Raw genomic sequence first — 19,834 nt, forward strand, 5'->3', positions numbered from 1 at the left:
GGGCATGGTGGCACGTGCCTGTAATCCCAGCTACTAGGGAGGCTGAGGCAGAAGAATCACTTGAACCCAGGAGTCGGAGGTTGCAGTGAGCTGAGATTGCACCACTGCACTCCAGCCTGGCAACAGGGCGAGACTCTGACACACACACACACACACACACACACACACACACACACACACAAAAGACTAACAAACTGGAAAGGAAGCCGTAAAACTGTATTTATTCAGATTGCATGACCATTTATACAGAAAATCTTAAGAAGACTACAGAAACTTACTAGAACTAATAAATAGATCTATCGAGGTCAAAGGATGAAAGTTCAATACATAAAAATTTATCATATTTCTATATGTGAGCAATGAACAAAACAGCAAAAGTACATTTGAACTTATAATACCTTCCTACAATATGAACTACATGGAGATAAATTTACCAAACTTTTTGCAAAATCTATACACTGAAAAATATAAAACACTTTTTAAAAGGAACTAAAGAGATAATATATGTATATGGACTGAACACATATTAATATGTCAGTTTCCACTTAATTACCTTTTGATTAGTTTTCAATTATCATATGATTATTGATTTGGTTATAGTTAAGCTTCCCATTTATATTTGTCTGATCTGTTTTATTCCATAGTTCCTCTCTTCCTGCCTTTTGTAGTGTTAATTTTCTTTTTTTTTTTGAGATGGAGCCTTGCTCTGTCACCCAGGCTGGAGAGCAGTGGCACGATCTCTGCTCACTGCAATTTCTGCCTCCTGGGTTCAAGTGATTTTCCTACTCAGCCTCCCAACTAGCTGGGACTACAGGCACGTGCCACCACATCCAGCTAATTTTTGTATTTTTGGTGGGGGGGAGGGGTTTCACCATGTTGGCCAGGCTGGTCTCGAACTCCTGACCTCAGGTGATCCTCCTGCCTTGGCTTCCCAAAGTGCTGGGACTACAGGCATGAGCCACTGCACCCGGCCCCCTGTAGTGTTTTTTTTTTTTTTTTAGTGTTACATTTTAATTCATCTCTTGGCTTTTTTGCTATATTTCTTTGTTCTATTTTTAGTGGTTGCTGTAGTGATTACAATACGCAACTTAACTTTAACTTATAATAGTCTAGAGTTAATATTGAACTACTTCAAGTAAAATACTCGAACCTTTTAACAATGTATCTCTACTTTTCCTATTCTTAATATTGTTACATATTTTATATCTGTGTCCATTACAAACCCAACAATACAATGTAATAATTTTTTGTTTTGAAGAGTCCTATATCATGTGTTAAGATATTAAGGATTATATATTCATATGTGTTTGTGTAGTACCTATCCATATATTCATCTATCAATATTTAGTATTTTATATTTACTCACATATGTATGATTTCTGATGCTTTTCATTTTTTCCTGTAGATCCATGTTGTCATCAGGGTCATTTCCCTTCAACCTGAAGAACCTCATTTAGCATATCTTATAGTGTAAATATAATGGCATAAATTCTGTCTTTTAAATTTATCTGGAAGTGGCTTCCTTTTGCCTTTAATTTTGAAAAGACATTTTTGCTTGATACAAAATTCTTGGCTGCTAGTTTTGTTTTTAGCATTTTTAAATTTCTTCTGAATGCCAGTATTTCTGATGAAAATTCAGCCATTAAGCTTAACTATTTTCCTGTACGTGATGTGTCACTTTTCTTTGGCTGCTTTCAACACTTTGCTCTTTATCTTTGGCTTTCTGCATTTCTCTTCTGCATGGAAGTGATATAATTATATATCCTGCTTGGGGTGCTTGACCTTCTTAGATCTGTAAATTAGTGTTTTCTGCCAATCATGGAATTTTTCAGTCATTATTTATGCAAATATTTTTTTCCATTCCTTCTCTCCCTCTGGAACCCAATTACATATATGTTGTCTTGCTTGATATTTTACAGGACTCTAAGGCTCTGCTCACTTTTCTTCAATTTTTTAGATTAAATAACGTCTTTTGATCTCTGTTTAATTTATGTGATTTCGGCATCTCTAATCTGCCGTTTAGTCCACCTAGTAAATTTTTCTTTCTAGTTTTTGTACTTTTCAAGTCTTAAATTTCCATGTTTGAAGTTTCATTTCTCTACTGAGCTTTCCTCTGTGAACATATTTATCATAGCTGCTTTAAAGTCTCTAATTACTTAATTCACCAACATCTGTCCCTAACAGAGTAGATTTCTGTTGACTGACTTTTTTCTGACTTTGAGTCACACTTTCCTGTTTCTTCTTTGCATGGTTAAGAATGAGCATTGTAGATAATACTTTCTAGTGATTCCAGATTCTGTTGTGTCCTTCTGAGGATTGCGGCTATTTTGCTGTACTAGGCAGTGAGCTACACACTTTGTCTCTCTAGTGGTGCCGCTGGTATCTCTGCTCAGTTCTTACAGTTTCTGGTTGCTGCTGTTTTTAGCCTGACTCCATGGAGTTCTCCCCAGAGCTTCTGCAGTTTGCTGGTCACCTGTGGCTCCTCTGTCAGTCTCAGGCTCTGATCTCTGACACCTCAGACCAGTAAGGCTTCAGCATTCTGCCAAATGAGCTGCACATGGATTGAGGAATGCACTGTATTTAAAAGCAGTAAATTAATCAATCTCACCTAGCACAGCTCCCTCTTCAAGGAGAAGATATGCTTTCTAGTCCTTGCCTGTTTATTTTCACCAGGGTCCCTGGGGTCTTCTCCACGCATGTATAGTTTAGTAGTCAGCCAGAGGTCTGGGCATAGTTTATACTCAGATTTTGGGTTATACCTTATATTAGAGTTCTCTAGAGAAATAGAACCAACAGGATGTATGTATATTGTACATGTGCATGTGTATATGGGTGTATTAGTCCATTTTTACACTGCTATAAAGAACTGCCCGAGACTGGGTCATTTATAAAGAAAAGAGGTTTAATTGACTCACAGAACCTAGTGGATGAGGAGGCCTCAGGAAACTTACAATCATAGCAGAAGGGGAAACAGGTTCATCTTACATGGCAGCAGATGACCATGTGAAGGAGGAACTGGCAAACACTTATAAAACCATCAGATCTCATAAGAACTCACTCACTGTCATGAGAACAGCACGGGGGAACTGCCCCCATGATCCAATCGCCTCCCATCAGGTCGCTCCCTTGACACGTGGGGATTATGTTACTGAATTTGCCTAGAGATCACAATTTGAGATATTTGGCTTAGGACACAGAGCCAAACCATACCAATGGGTGTGTGTTTGGGGGCGGGGGTGGGTAGTTGCTTTAAGGAATTGGCTCATGTGATTTTGGAGGCTTGGTAAGTCCAAAATCCACAGGTTAGACCAGTAGGCTGAAGACCCAGAGAAGTGTTGTAATTCGAGTCCAGGGGTGCTGTACTGGCAGGATTCCCTCTGTGGCCAGGCAGATCAGTCTTGTTCTATTAAGGCCTTCAACTCATTAGATGAGGTCCACCCATATCGTGGAGGGTAATCTGCTTTACTCAAAGCCTGTTTAAACATTAATCTCATATAAAAAGTACTTTCACAGGAACATCTAGAATAATATTTGGCCAAATATCTGGGTACTGTGGCCCAGATAAAAATTCATCACAAGTTTTCTCCTTGTCAATTTGGTACCCATATACCTCTTAAATCATAATCTTCAGACAATAATGAGATCATACTTTTACCTAATGTGATACAACTATCCTATATACAACCAAATATTTCCCAATGCTTACCCCAGAAGAGGATGCAAAATCCTTGGGTGATGTTTACCCTTCCTGGACCCACAAATCCTGGCTATGGGAGAAACGGCACCATATGGTAGACACTGATTCAGAGCATATACAGCATTCTGGAGAACCTTGCCAAAGCCCTGCAAGGTATTGCCACCTAGCTGGTGCTGTAACTGAGTCTTCAAAAGGCCATTCTATCAAGCCAGCTGCTTCAGGATGGTGGGAAACGTGGTAAAACCAGTGAATTCCATGAACATTGGCCACAATGTATTTGCTGTGAAAGTGAGTTCCTTCCCTTCATGATGGTGGATTATCCTTTCTGAGCATTTCTCACTTTTGGGATTTCCCGTTTACATTTCTAGCTATTTAGGTAAAACCGCAGTTTTCCATGGCTGTGGGGATTCAGTAGATTTCCTCAGGCAAGACGGCCACACACTCGCAATACTTCTGTTATAGTCACAAATTATTTTAAAGTATATATTTTCATCAGTTTCTGTCCTGCTTTTTCAAAAAATGTTTTCTCCAGATTTCAAAATTGTTTTTTGTAGAAGACTGTATGAGCAACTTCATTGACTACCATTTCTGGAAGTTTCCTCCCTAGCATTACTTTTTATCCATAAAACATTTTGGAGTAAGGGAAAGGAGAAAAGACAGGGCACATGGCCAAGAAGAGTGATGTTACTTTGATAAGCAGAACTCCTGTTCCCTGGGGCCTCTGTCACAACAAAAATCATGACATTGTGTTCTGACTGACTTTATTTCCTCTTGTAGTCAAATTTGGGAAGTGTACATTTTAGTACAACTTTCTAAAGTTGTATTTGCTTTTATTATTAGGAATTGAATGACCTTCATATAGAAGCACTTGCAGTGATAGCCAATTGCCTTGAAGACATGGATACTGTGGTGCAGATTCAGCAGACAGGGGGTCTTAAAAAGCTCCTGTCATTTGCAGAAAACTCTACAATTCCTGATATTCAGAAGAATGCAGCAAAAGCCATTACTAAAGCAGCTTATGATCGTATGTCTCATTTTATTTTATTTATTTTGAGATAGGATCTTGCTCTGTTTCTCAGGCTGGAGTGCTGTGGCGTGATCACAGCTCACTGCAGCCTCAACCTCCCCAGGTTACAAGTGATTCTCCCACCTCAGCCTTCCTAGTAGCTGGGACTACAGTCATGCACCACCATGCCTGGCTAATTTTTGTATTTTTTGTAGAGACAGGGTTTTGCTGTGTTGCCCAGGCTAGTCTAGAACTCCTGGGCTCAAGCGATCTGCCCACTTTGACTGAGTTACAGGCATGAGCCACTGCACCCTGCCATGTCTTATTTTATATAAACAAAACATATATAATTCCTCTTGTCTCAATTTTGATTAGTACTAACCAACACTAGAGCATTTGTCTGCTTTTTAAAAACCATTTGAGAATAGTGCTATATTTACTACTTAAGTCCAAACTCATCTCACTTCCAATGAGTTAGAGATTTGTCAGGGATATGAAGAACTCAATATGATTTCATTATCCTATTTTTCAAAATACAATTCATTTCTACATTAAGTTTTAAGCCTTTGTTTCACTTGAATTTGGAATTATATAGAAGGTATGCATTGTTTGTGAACCTGAGAGCATTGAAGAAATCCACATTCACAATGATATCTATAAAGTAATTTTCAAGTTTCAGCTGGAGTCTAGTAGCACCATGTTACATAGCTGTGAAAAATATGCTCATACTATATACATAATACAATTTGCATTTCAGTGACAAGTTATGTTGATATAAATCTGTAAAATATGAGAGATTAATTACAGCACAAGCACAGATGAAATTATAGTTTTAATTTATGTATATTTGGAGTCTTTTATCTAATAAAAGATGCGATCTTATTTTTCCCCTTCTGCACCACTACTTTTAGAAATGATGACAGCGTTGACTATTTTAAGTGATTTATATTCTAAACATATATACTCACATCTGTATATTGATATGTATACTATGGGAAACACTCCATTTTCAGCACACACTGGATTTCTTCAGGACAAAGCTTTAATGCAGTAAGCAAGATTTCACCATCCAGTATGTAGAGTGCATAGAGGGGCCTCATGAGTTACATTATAAATGCCTATTTGAGAGACTGGTTGTGAAATCAAGGCTTCTTCATATTGGCAAAGGTTGGTTTACCCAGTATTCTATCAAATGGAACTTAGACATTATTCTAGCTGGTCAGTTCTCTCTTCCTTCTATCCTAGTTCTTCTTAGCTAAGTGAGACCCGAAGAGAAGTAAAATGGGGAGACACGGACAATGCCAAACCTGAAATGTTTGCGTATCTCAGCATCTCTTTGGAGAGTATTTATATGTATCAAATGTGGCTGGGTCATTCTAAGACTGTTCTCACTCATTTTGAGGTGGTGAGTTTGATGATGCCTACCCATCATGTGCCACAGTACTGGAAAGTACGCTGCAGAGTTCCTGGTACTAGAGTTCTAGTACTAGTTCCACTACTGGCATTGTAACGACCTACTTAAGTGATTTTGAGTGAACTATAACTTCTCCAGAACAATGTATATATTCGTTTACTCATGATTTCTTACTGAGTTCTCACCCAGAACAGGAAAGTAAACAGGCACTTACAATGCAGTGTTCAAAGTGATTAATGATGGAAACACAGGATCACCCAGGAAGGCTCCCAGCACAGACCTGGATCAGAAAAATATTTCTGAAATCAGTGATTAACAAGCTAGGACCTAGAGTAAATAAGATAAATTGTCTGGTCAAAGAAGGTTCAGATGGGACGGAGGAGGAGAAGTGGTTCTGAGAAGGAACAGTATGTATAAAAGCCAGAGGAGGGATAACATGGTAAGTTCCAGAACTGAAAGTTTTCAGAATGGCCAATGACCAGAAAGCCACAGAACACTGAGCGCTCAGGCTATGGACGTGGTGAGGAGCCCAGTGCTCATGGACATTATAAGCCCAGTTAAGGATTTTGGACTTTATTTTAATGGCAACAAAGAGCCATTGAAGTTACTCAGAAGGGAGGGAACATCATGGATTTTCACTTGTTAAAGAAAGAGAACTCGTGTTGCAAAGAGGAGAAGAGATTGGAAATGTTTAGGACCAGACACAGAAGACCAAAAGGGGGTTGCTATAGTAATCTAGGTGAGATGTGAAGGTGCCCTGAAACAGAGATGCGGTGTTCAGGACTGGCTCAAGGCACTTTGCAAGGAGAACCACCAGCACATGTGTGAGTATTTTTGAATGACTATGTTGGTTGAAAGAGGAAGAAGGCGATACCAAGGATGACGCCAGGTTTCTGGCTTAGACAGCTAGAAGTAAAATGGTGCCACTCACAGAACTGAAGAACTCAAGAAGGGGAGCGGTTTTGCTTGAAGAAAAGGAATCAATCCTATTCTTGCCTTTTAAATTGTGGTGAAATACAAATACTATGAAATTTACCGTCTTCATCATTTTTAAGTGTACATTTCAGTGGCATTAAATGTATTCACATTTTTGTGGTGCTGTCCATCCACAGAAATCTTTTCATTTAGCAAAACTAAAAGTATACCAATTAAACAATCATTCCCACTCCTTCCTCACACAAACTCCTGGCAACCACTATTCTTTGTCTCTATGAATTTGATGACTCTAGATCCCTCATATATATGGAATCATACAGCATTTGTCCTTTTGCAAATGCATAGCACTTGGCACGATGTCCTTAAGTTTCATTCATGTTGTAGCATGTGTCACAATTTCCTCCCTTCTTAGGGCCAAAGAATATTCCATTGCCTGTATAGACCACATTTTGTTTATCCTTTCAACCATGGATGGACAGTTGGTTGCATCTGCCTTTTGGTTAATGTGAATAATGTTGCTAAGAATGTGGGTATACAGATATCTCTTTGAGTCCCTGATTTCAATTATTTTGGATATATACCTAGAAGTGGAGTTACTGAATCATATGGTAATTATATTTTTAGTTTTTTTTTTTTTTTTTTTTTTTTTTTTTTTTTTTTGAGACAGTCTCGCTCCGTCACCCAGGCTGGAGTGCAGTGGTGCGATCTCAGCTCACTGCAACCTCCACCTCCTGGCTTCCAGCGATTCTCCTGCCTCAGCCTCCTGAGTAGCTGGGACTACAGGCACGCACCACCACACCCAGCTAATTTTTGTATTTGTAGTAGAGACATGATTTCGCCATGTTAGCCAAGCTGGTCTTGAACTCCTGACCTCAGGCAATCTTCCCAACTCAGCCTCTCAAAGTGCTGGGATTACAGGTGTGAGCCACCATGCCCGTCCTCTATTTTTAATTTTTTTGAGAAACTGCCATATTGTTTTCTGTAGCAGCTGTACCATTTTACATTCCCATAACCAATGCACAAGAGTTCCAATTTCTCCACATCCTGGCCCACACTTGCTATTTTCTGTTTGTTGATAGTAGCCATCCTAATGGGCGTGAGGTGCTATCTCATTGTACTTTTTATTTGCATGCCCTAATGATTAGCAACTTCAAGCATCTTTATCGTGTACTTACTGGCCACTTGCATATCTTCTTTGGAGACATCTATTCAAGTCCTTCTCCCATTTTTTAATTGGGTTGTTTTCTTGATGCTAAGTTACAGAAGTTCTTTATATATTCTGGATATTAACCCCTTATCAGATATTATTTGAAAACAGTTTCTCCCATTCTGTGGGTTGCCTTTTTACTCTGTTGATTGTGTGCTTTGATGCAAAAAGTTTTAAATTGTGGTGCATTCCAATTTATCTATTTTGTTGGCTATGCTGTTTGCTGTTGGTGTCATATCCAATAACTCATTACCAAATATCAAAGCTTTTGCCCTATGTTTTCTTCTAGGAGTTTTGTAGCTGTAGCTCTTACATTTAGGTCTTGATCCATTTTGAGTTTATTTTTATATAGGGTATAAAATTATGGTCCCAGTTCGTTCTTTTTCATGTAGACATAAATTTTTCCTAGCATCATTTGTTGAAATTGGTTATTTGTAATAGAAAGGAATTCAAGCAGATAGTCTTTAAATCCTTTCTGGCACTTAATGTTTTCTGATTCTACTTCCTTTTGTTAGTTCTAAAATAACTACATTCCAGTTTCAAGTTGTGTCTCCTGTCTTTATGTTAGAATCTAATGACTAACTGTATTTACTTCATATATGTCATCTGTGATTGTATTATGTTCCCTTCAAACATCACTTTTTCAGACCGAAGAATTCAGATCTTGTTTAGTCTCTCTCCACGCATGTCCTCAGGCCATCCTGGGATCATTTTCTTACCTCTTCAGGACTTCCTCTTGTTTATTATACCCTCCTTGAAATGTGTTGATAAGTATTACGAAAGCTATTTTAAAAGTATGCACCATCATTTTATATTATCTATAGATAGGTTAATTTATCATTATTTTCCATTTCAGTCTTATGCAGCAAGTATTTTAGTCTCCTAACTACATTAGCATATTGGGCCAACCCTTTGAGGGAAGGACCTGCAGGGAGCCCCCAGATCATCTTTCTCAGTCAGTACCCAGAGCTCAAAGTTCCTCATTTTAATTTGTAACATTTTGGGGCTGGGCACAGTGGCTCACACCTGTAATCCTAGCACTTTGGGAGGTTGAGGTGGGAAGATCACTTGACACCAGGAGTTCAAGACCAGCCTGGTCAACAGAGCAAGACCTCCCATCTCTACATAAAATTTTTTTTAAATGAGCCATGTGTGATGTTGTGCACCTGTAGTCCCAGCTACTTGGGAGGCTGAGGAAGGAAGATCACTTGAGCCCAGGAGTTTGAGGCTGCAGTGAGATGTGATCATCCCAGTGCACTCCAGCCTGGGTAACTGAGCAAGACCCTTAATAATAATAATAATAATAATAAATCCTAACATCTTTGATTTATAGTTAAAAATGCAAACTTTGCTTTGGACTAGTATTGCATATTCTTTGAGGCCTGGTATAGGATCTATTTGTACAAGTGTTCTATTAAATCTTGGAAAGGCATACTCTGCTTACTATTTAAATAAACATTTATCATATGCAATTCATTTCTATATTAAGGATATTAAGATAAGGATAAACAATGGATGGAATGAATAAATATTTTCTGAATAGACAAAAAGATATATTTCCTGTAGAATGCAGAGTTTATCTTTTAGTTCAATTTTATAAATTATATTGTACAGTTTTATCCTTATTCTCTTTTTAGCTATATGATCTGTCACAGATGAAGAGTAGTATGTTAGAAGTTTCCCACTATATTATTTTTACTTTCTTGTAATTTTTTCTTTTTCTTTTTTCTTTTTTTTTGAGACAGAGTCTCGCTCTGTCGCCCAGGCTGGAGTGCAGTGGCGCGATCTTGGCTCACTCCAAGCTCCACCTCCCAGGTTCTCACCATTCTGCTGCCTCAGCCTCCCTAGTAGCTGGGTCTACAGGTGCCTGCCACCAGGCCCGGCTAATTTTTTGTATTTTTAGTAAAGATGGGGTTTCACCATGTTAGCCAGGATGGTCTTGATCTCCTGACCTCGTGATCCACCCGCCTCGGCCTCCCAGAGTGCTGGGATTACAGGCATGAGCCACCGCGGTCAGCCTTTCTCTTGTAATTTTATATTAAATGACTTCACTTTATGTTTTATATCCACTACTGATTTTTTTTAATCTCACTTTTATTGCTCTTTAGCTTTTGATTCTAATTTGATATTAAGATTACCATGTATTATCAAACATGGTCTTGGCAAAAAAAAAATTCTGGAGACTCCTGATGGTTTTAAAAGAGACAAATGAAGGAACTACTTTCAGAAGTATAATTAGGGTTAAGGGAATAAGCAAGAGATGATGAGGTCCCCAGAGATTAGCAATAGTGGGAAATCTTTACTACCACTAGGTCCAAAAGGCAAGGCAAATAAATATTGTTAGATTTATTTTTATAGCTACTATATTCACCCTTATTTCTGACATCATGTTTTATGCTTTCTGTTTATTTTTCTATGCTGTTCATTTCTTTGTATAGATTTTAAAAACTTTTATAAACAGTTATTTTAAAGATAAAGTTACTATAGTTATTTTAGATATTTAGCGATTTTGCTTCCACAATTCTTTCCCTTTCTGATGTTTCTAAGATCAATAAGAGGTTATAGATTCCCCTCTCTAAAATCTGTTTTTTTTTGTTTGTTTGTTTTTTTGAGACTGAGTCTCGCTCTGTTGCCCAGGCTGGAGTGCAGTGGAGTGATCTCGGGTCACTGCAACCTCCGGCTCCTGGGTCCAAGTGATTCTCTTGCCCCAGCCTCCCGAGTAGCTGGGATTATAGGTGCGTGCCATCATGCTCATCTAATTTTTGTATTTTTAGTAGAGACAGGGTTTCACCATGTTGAACAGGCTGGTCTTGAATCCCTGACCTCAAGTGATCCACCCGCCTTGGCCTCCCGAAGTCCTGGGATTATAGGCATGAGCCACCACACCTGGCCAAAGACTCTTTTTTAAGAATCACTGTCATTACATTCAATTTTAACCACATTTGTCATTTAGAGTTATATACATATCGAATCTGTTTCAGTGTGTGCTGTCAATTTCTCATAATAAAGCTTACCTGTCCTTATGATTTTATTTGATTCATTTCTCAAATTAACCAGAGTATATTTTTCAGTTAAAATTTTTTTAAGGTATATCCAATAGTGATATGCTTTGAGACCTTACCTTACCTGTGCATAGGTTTGTTGCCTTCAAACATATATGACAATTTAACTGGGTTTGGAATTGTTGCATCATAACATTTCTCCTTAAATATCTATGGAAGTGATGACAGGCACGGTGGCTCACGCCTGTACTCCCAGCGGTTTGGGAGGCCGAGGTGGGTGGATCACCTGACGTCAGGAGTTCAAGGCCAGCCTGGCCAACATGGTGAAACCCTATCTCTACTAAAAATACAAAAAAATTAGCCAGGTGTAGTGGTACATGCTTGTAATCCCAGCTACTCGGGAGGCTGAGGTAGGACAATCACTTGAACCTAGGAGGTGGAGGTTGCAGTGAGCCAAGATCGCACCATCGCACTCCAGCCTGGGCAACAACAGTGAAAGTCCATCTCAAAAAAACAAAAACGAAAAGCTTATCTATGAAGATTGCTTTTGTATTGTTCAAGCCTGATTTGCATTATTTTGCATATATGATTTTTTTGCTTAAGGTAGAATTTTTTATCCTGAGTTTGAAAATTTTGCCGAAATATGTCTAAGTCCCCCTCTCCACTGTCTCTACTACACAGGCAAGCCTTTTGATCTCCAGAGTCATGATTTTTTCCCCTAATTCAGGAAGCTAGTTTTTTCCACTATACTTTGGATTCTTGTTTTTGTTTCACTTAATCTTTTTTCCTCATGAATACTTATTTTTAGACCATCTCTGTTCTCCTTTCTATGCAGTGTTTCATAATTTTGGTTTTTAATGCTCATCATGGAATGCAGAGGACTCTACCTGGGCCTAGTTTTAATGAATAGATGAAGCCTACAGGGTGCCCTTTGCCTGTTTTCCCATCAATTGAAAGGGCAGTGGACTCCTTTAGCCCAATTGTGGATGAGGAGGAGACTTTCCCATAATGCAGTATTGCAACGCCAGAGTTCTCTTCTCCTGATCCCACTGGTTTATATAAGAGGAAGGTGATATAAATTCAGAGCTTTCTAAGAGGCCCTTCATTGTCTGTGGCCTGGGTGACTTGTGGAAATTTGTTTCTTCCTCTCTTCCCCTTGCCCCAGGGTCCTCTTTTTCTCCTTTTCTTATCAACCTCTTTGACAGATCAGTCCATTTTAAATAGCCACATCTCCTCAGCTCATCTCCATCATTTCACCTGCTGCACCTGACTTCTGTTTCTACCATTCTGCCAAAATAGTCCTTGTAGAATTTGACATTGACCTCTCAACTCCGAAATCCTGCAGAGGCATTTTCAGTCCTTTTTAACGTGACCTCTGGGTGGGAATCCACACTGTTGATTGCCCTCTCCTCCTGTAAACTCTTTTATTCCATCGTTTCCAAAACACCCCTCTCTCCTGATTGTTCTTCAAATTACCAGACCAGCCTTCACCTTTACCACTTTCCTCAGCTTATTTCAACACTAAACTTGCCTTCTGTTTTATGTCTTATTCTCTTGAAAATCTCCCTGAGCACTCTTACTTATGACTAATGTTTCAGCTGCCTCCTTATTTGCTTATGAATCCCAAATCTGTTTCTAATTCTGACCTGTCTTCTGAATTCCTGCCTGTATTTCTGACAGCTTCCAAGCACATCCAACTATACTGCCCACACTCCACTTTGGGGAGTGTTAAGTTTCTTTGACAATCTGAACAAAGAGTAACCTTCTGAAAATGCACAAATACACTACATTCTGCATATAATTGCAGGGAGTTCACGGACTGCCTGAAGCCCACCTGTCTTCTGAATAACTCTTGAGCTAGAATAAGCAGGATCAAATCCAGATAGCCCCACTTGGCATCAGAGATTCTTCTATTTTACACAAGCACATGGCCATTGGTTATCAATTTGTTCTTCCTCAGAAACTCTCCCTTGTGGTCTGGATTGTATAACTTTGTTCGACCATAATTTTATACTCATTTGCTCTGGTTTGGGCCTTTTGTCTGGATTCTGGTTTGGGAAATGCTGTTTTGATCTATTGGTATCCATGTTCTTCAAATGGCTAGATTTAGAGGAAATCTCAAATTCTCTAATTCTGTTAATTTTCAAGGTGTCAATAAAATAACTGGTTTCTCTTTCTGTCCTTAAGAAATTAAAAAACCTGCTTCCTCGTGCTTTAACCTAGTATAGCCCACTCTGCTCTACATCTGCTACCAGTTTTCTCACACCAGACCTTCACCTGTTCCCACTATGGTAGATTAAAGCAACAACCTGTGCATGAACTAAAGTAACCCGGCCCTCAATGGAATACCAAGCAAGCACAGCACAAAAGTTAACTTCCATTGCTGAGCAGAACCTCCATTTCCCAGATCTACCTTAACATCATTCAACCAACTGCCCATCTGTATTAAAGTCGGGCTCCTTCACCATGGTCTTGCAGGTTTCCTCTATTACTGTGTAAGCTTCCATTTTATAATTCAACTTATTCAACTGGTAATCTTCCTCCATCCCTTCTGACATAGCCTCCTTCCTTCTTAAATTGTTTTCATCTTTGGCAACTCTACAAAAACTGAAAAAGTATGCCAGGTAGGTCTTCAAATTCAGTGAATGCAGAGGTGGTTTAATTTTCTTATAGTCTAGGAGATATCTGGTCTGAAAGCTTGATTCTTGGAACCTCTAGAAAGATAGATGATTCCACGAAGATTCAAACTTTCTCTCTGTTCACATATCCCAATAAATTATTATGAATGAATGCTCTTCTCATTGGAAGTGCAGAGCTTTGAGAAAATCTCTCCATTCCAGAAGCAGGATTTCCCCTAAGGACTCTGATCTGCCTTAGCCATGACATTTTTGGGCAGTACTGCCCACTTCTGACCAGAACACAATATTAGGGCAGAACCAACATCTTTGAGGCCAGTGCTAGAAGATAGGTTAAATCTTTGTCATTGCCTAATTATTCTCCTCTATTTTGGTTGATTTATTTACCTCTTAACTCTTATTATCTGGCCAGATCTACCATATCCACTTCTTCCTCCTGCCTGGATTCTAGATTCTGCCTTCTTTTCAGGTCCTACCTGTATTTCTTGTTGTATTAGTCTGTTCTCAAACTGCTATGAAGAAATACTTGAGACTGGGTAATTTATAAAGGAAAAATGTTTAATTGACTCACAGTTCTGCCGGGCTGGGGAAGGCCTCAGGAAACTTAACAATCATGGCAGTAAGCACCTCTTCGCAGGGTGGCAGGAGAGAGAATGAATACCCAGCAAAGGGGAGAAGCCCCTGATAAAACCATAAGATCTCGTGAGAACTAACTCACTATCAGGAGAACAGGATCAGGGAAACTGGCCCTGTGATTCAACTATCACCACCTGTTCCCTCCCACAACATGTGGGAATTATGAGAACTGCAATTCAAGATGAGATTTGTTTGGGGACACAGCCAAACCCTATCATTTGTCTACTTTGTATATCAACTCTTGCCTGCCTTGACCTCTATCTGCCAGACACAGCCAGCTTCATCAGACATGTCTTATTTTATATTAGTTACAGTGGCAAACTCTTAAAAACTTAACAATGAATAAGAAAGCTATATCCTAATATTCCTGTATTGAAAGCATATAATCATGAAGAAGTTTAAAAAATTTCCCACAGTTAGAAAACTCCATTTATAAGTAGATTTTGACAAATATTGCTCCTTATACTGTTATTATACAATGTAACTATCAATAGCAATTTATACACTTATTTTTAGTTTCCATCATCATAAGAATATTTTTTTAGACAAGGTCATGCATTGTCATTGTATGTCAGAAACACAGTCGAAACGTCCAAACTCATAAACACACTTTCTTTAAGTGTTTGTTGAGTAAACTTTTAACATGCATCTCAACTGTGGAAAGCCCAAATCAATATGCCTTTGACCTGGTACCAGTAGGAGGAAGGTGTTAATTACCATGTTGCCATGAGGTTTATGAACTGGCATTAACATCTCAGCAGGAGCAAAAGTGGCACAATAGCAACTTCTGAGAATGGATGAAGGAAAGCATCATTACATACAGATTTGTTTCCAGTAAGAAAACGTCACGCTTTTTATTTTAGGGGTACTGAACAAATGTTATTTTTAAAGGACATTATGCTATTAGTAGCATAACTATCTTGCCATCTTTATGATCTGTGTAATTAAATCACAAAAATACTCCTTGGTGTAGCAATTCAAGGAAAGTATTTGGTTAATATGTTAATTCATCTTTTAAATCTATTATAGCCACGCTGCAGTCAGCACTTTTAAGGTTTAGTGAACACAGCTGCATTTTGAGAACAGTCCCAGCAAGGTTGAGAAACTAATTGCCCTCAGTATCTATTTAAATTATTTTAAAAAATCTTTTCAAGAATTGTAAATCTACTGTTTTCTGAATGCAACATCTACATACTCCAAAGTTCGTTTTTTCAAATTAATCATTTTGGCCAGTTTTCCTGATAGAATCCGTGCTAAGAGGGTTCTGTTTAGAAAATTTGGTTTAGAGCCATCAGGGAAATCTTAATGAGAAATCTAAGCATTTTAGGTCAGAGACTCTGGAAAAGTTTTGGATATTACTTATTCTGTGAAAAATAATAAGAACCATGTATATTTAAAACATTTTCGGAGCCACATACTTTAGAGTTAAGTATTAATTGAAGCTTTTTTATGAAAAAAAGTTATGGCCTGCCTGAATTCTAATGGTAAATGAAAGGAACAAGAGATTAAAATGATAGGATTACAGGACATGGTTCATAATTGGTTTAAAACGAATGAGCAGGAGCGTTAATAACTTAGCCTGTGCCAGTTGTGGCCAGATTATTTAATATATATCTGTGTATCAGGTGAACAAAGGCCAAAAGTATTTGCAAATATGGTGCCATCTAAACGTGATACTGCTTCTGCGAAAAAGGACGATTTTTTTTGAGTCATCGTTGAAGGAAGGGAGAAATCATAACTTTACAATGGAAACCTAGCTGATGTTAATTTCTGAAAATATTTCTGAAAAAAACAAGTTAATTAACATATGTATAAGTAATGAATGAGTTCCACATGTAAATATTGTAACCTAAATTATTATCAGCATTTTTTTGCAAAAATTCTTATTCTAATAGAATATTCTTCTCTTATATATCTTAAGAGTGCATATCACACATTCTTCCATTTTAATCACAAAAATAGAATTTATAAAGGCTAATTTTATAAACTTTACAAAGGGTATTAATAAATAAACAAATCTATGACAGTTTTTTTGAAGGAACCAAATTATTTAGTAAGGAATTATTTGTAGGTTGTTTCTTTTTATACCAGTCCCTGGTACATCTTTATTTCATCAAAACAGTTTAATTTAATATATTTTTTCTAGAACATACTTTAATAAAGAGGAACTTCTTTAGAATTAGCTAGAACATAAAAAATAGAATAGAACACAAAACAAAAAATTATTTTAATGTTCTCATTTAGCTTAATGCAGTATTTACGTTAGTATAGTAATGAGACTGTCATTTATAAAAAAATCAAATGAAGCCAAGAGAAAACAATGTTTAGGGAACAAAAGAACATTAAAAATACTTTGGTTTCAAACTTAGTGTTTTAAATGGGATGAATAGAATGGTATGTACTTAGACATAACTTTATTTAATTAAATAATTATTTTAATTTTTGCTACTTAAGTATGTATTGTCATTTGAGAAAAAAATGATTATATTTTGATATAAGACTATAAATTTCTTAAGACTCGGGATCATACTTTACAACTCATTTTTACTTTCTCCTCTCCTCTGCTCTTCTCCTGAAGGTCGTAAGCATCTAGCTCACCAGTTTGCACATCTTAGGCATTCTTCCAATATTGGGTTTTATATTTAAAAGAACCATCAAATAAACTGGATTTTGTCCTTAGTGAACAAATAGCCTGTGAACACTGAATACCAGGTCAGGTGCATGACAGGTGTTAAATCAATGCTTGCTAAATCCAAAAACTTGCCTTTTTCCTATTACAGACTTTCCTTGGCCGTAATATTGATCTCATACAAGGGAATAGGAAAAAACATCCATGATTCATTTTGCATAATTACTGTATTCTAAAGTTAAATAGTTGTAGATTTTGTCTAGTTTAGACTCTGGTACTAAAACTACCAAATTGTTTGATTTCCTATTAGACTTTGTATGGGAAAGTAGTAATACTTCGCAGTTTTTGCATTAAAATTCTGAATTTTTTTCCCTTTGGTGTATGAAAGCTGAAAATAGAAAACTTTTTCATGAACAAGAGGTTGAAAAGTGCCTTGTAGCCCTTTTGGGTTCTGAAAATGATGGAACTAAAATTGCTGCTTCCCAAGCTATTTCAGCAATGTGTGAGAATTCAGGCAGCAAAGATTTTTTCAATAATCAGGGTAAGTCAACTGGAAACAACTCTTGAGCATTTTTAGGTTACCGTATTTTAGTGCACATGGGCATTTTAAAAGTCACATTTTTACCTTTCTCTTTCTGTAGGGATTCCACAGTTAATTCAGTTGCTAAAAAGTGACAATGAAGAGGTATGGGAAGCGGCAGCTCTAGCCCTGGCACACCTAACGACTTGCAACCCTGCTAATGCAAAGTAAGTTCAGAGATCCTCACCCAGCACTGACTTGTGGGACAATTCACAGTCCAAGATGTTCTCCTGTTAGTATATTGACTTTCACGATCATCTATGAATTTCTTCAGATGGTCTATCTTGGGGTTATTCTTCAGAATCCCTTATGAAACGGAATCATCAGATGGGTCTGTTTTCCAAAAATATTACAAAATCTTAACTGTTTCTGAGTTTGTTGGGAAAATGTGCAGGCCATTTGATTTCAGGGACCAAGAGGACTCTTGTAGAAGCTTCTGCAAATAAGACTGAATAATGCTGGAAATGTTAAAGACAAGATCGGATGAGCATTTGATAAATCTGGAAAAATGCTTAAAGATCCATCTTAAAAGGGTATAAACATTAGATAATATAGAAACATTTAAAAGGTCAGTGGCTCACACCTGTAATCTCAGCACTTTGGGAGGCTAAGGTGGGTGGATCATTTGAGGTCAGGAGTTCGAGACTAGCCTCGCCAACATGGTGAAGCCCCATCTATACTAAAAATACAAAAAAATAGCTGGGCGTGGTGGCATGTGCCTGTAATCCCAGCTAGTCAGGAGGCTGAGGCAGCTGAATCGCTTGAACCCCGGAGGTGGAGGCTGCAGTGAGCCGAGATCGTGCCATTGCACTCCAGCCTGGGTGCGACAGAGCGAGGCTCCGCTTCAAACAAACAAACAAACAAACAAACCAAAGCATATTATGGGCAAATACTGTGAAGAAAAGTTAAGGAATAGGAATGCCTTCTATATCCCAAGCACTCTGGTGTGTAATTTATACTCATTTTAAAAATTATCAAAATAATCTGCCAGCAGTTGAGGAAACTGAGACTTTTCAAGCTTACTTAATTTTCCCAGGTACACATTTTTATCGAAATAGCTGAGCTGGAAATCGATGCAGGTCTGTCAGACTCCAAAGTCTGTGTTCTTTCCTCTATAGGAGATAAGACTGCCTTATAAGACAGTAAGAATTTATTGAAGGCAGCTTCCATAAATAAAATAATTATTTGCCCTGCCTCCATCTCATTTGGTATGTTAGTTAGCTTTCATTTATTATTGCTTAGTGATATCATGGCTAAAATTACCCTTTTTCTAACTTGAAATAAATCTCCCTCTGCCTCCATCACATACTTAATAGTTCTTAGCCTTTCTTTCCCTTTCTATTCTCCCACACAAATTATAAGATCCTAATGCAATGACTACAAATCTAACTGCCTGATAAAAACATAAGAGGAATGCATTAAGTGTCAAAACAAAACTGTGTTCCTTTAATAGCTACAATCTTTGACACAGTAATTTCCTAAATTAAGGGTCATCATTATCTCTATGAAAGCATGCAAATTTCTGGAATATTGAGTCCTTCTAAGTAGCAATTTGAAAATAGCATATTCAGTGGCTTTTCCAGTATGGTCGCACAGTGCAAAAAAAAATCTTATCAGAGACACTAAACCATTTCTCTCTCCAGTCCATTTAGATGTGTATATGATCTAGAATACTTTTAACAGGCCTCCAGAGTGTATAGGTGTCTTGATTTGATGTGAATTTGCCTGGCTTATATTTTTTGCTTTATTTTACATAAAATCATAGAAAATTAGGATGGTAAGTAGTTCTAAAAGGGACTTCCTTCAGATTATCTTTCTCAGTTTAATTATCTATTTTACAGATTTTTGTCATCTGACTCATAGTTCCATTTTGTTACCATAGAAAGGTCAGTCAGGACTAAATGATGCCTGACTTCTCTACTACAGTCAACTTTAGTTACATAATATAATTTTATTCTTGTAAATTTTCAATTGCAGTTATTTCTTTAACCTATTATATACTGTCCATTCTGTTTTTTTTTTAATTTTGTATTTTGTAAGGGAAATGGAACTTGAATGAAAGTGGCTTTCTGAATATTCCTTGAGGTCTAT

The 19,834-nt window shown here is 37.6% G+C and overlaps 1 protein-coding gene across 11 annotated transcripts in view; it reads left to right on the forward strand.

Annotated features, from left to right (window-relative positions):
- ARMC3 (armadillo repeat containing 3) overlaps nt 1-19,834 on the forward strand; it is a 110,239-nt gene that overhangs the window by 35,677 nt on the left and 54,728 nt on the right. For all 11 annotated transcript variants that reach the window (XM_016962367.3, XM_054659373.2, XM_063817574.1 and 8 more), the window contains 3 exon segments: nt 4,538-4,721; nt 17,552-17,704; nt 17,805-17,910. In XM_016962367.3, coding sequence (XP_016817856.1) covers nt 4,538-4,721; nt 17,552-17,704; nt 17,805-17,910 — 443 coding nt within the window.

Source organism: Pan troglodytes, chromosome 8 (assembly GCF_028858775.2).
Source record: "Pan troglodytes isolate AG18354 chromosome 8, NHGRI_mPanTro3-v2.0_pri, whole genome shotgun sequence".
Lineage (NCBI taxonomy): Eukaryota > Metazoa > Chordata > Mammalia > Primates > Hominidae > Pan > Pan troglodytes.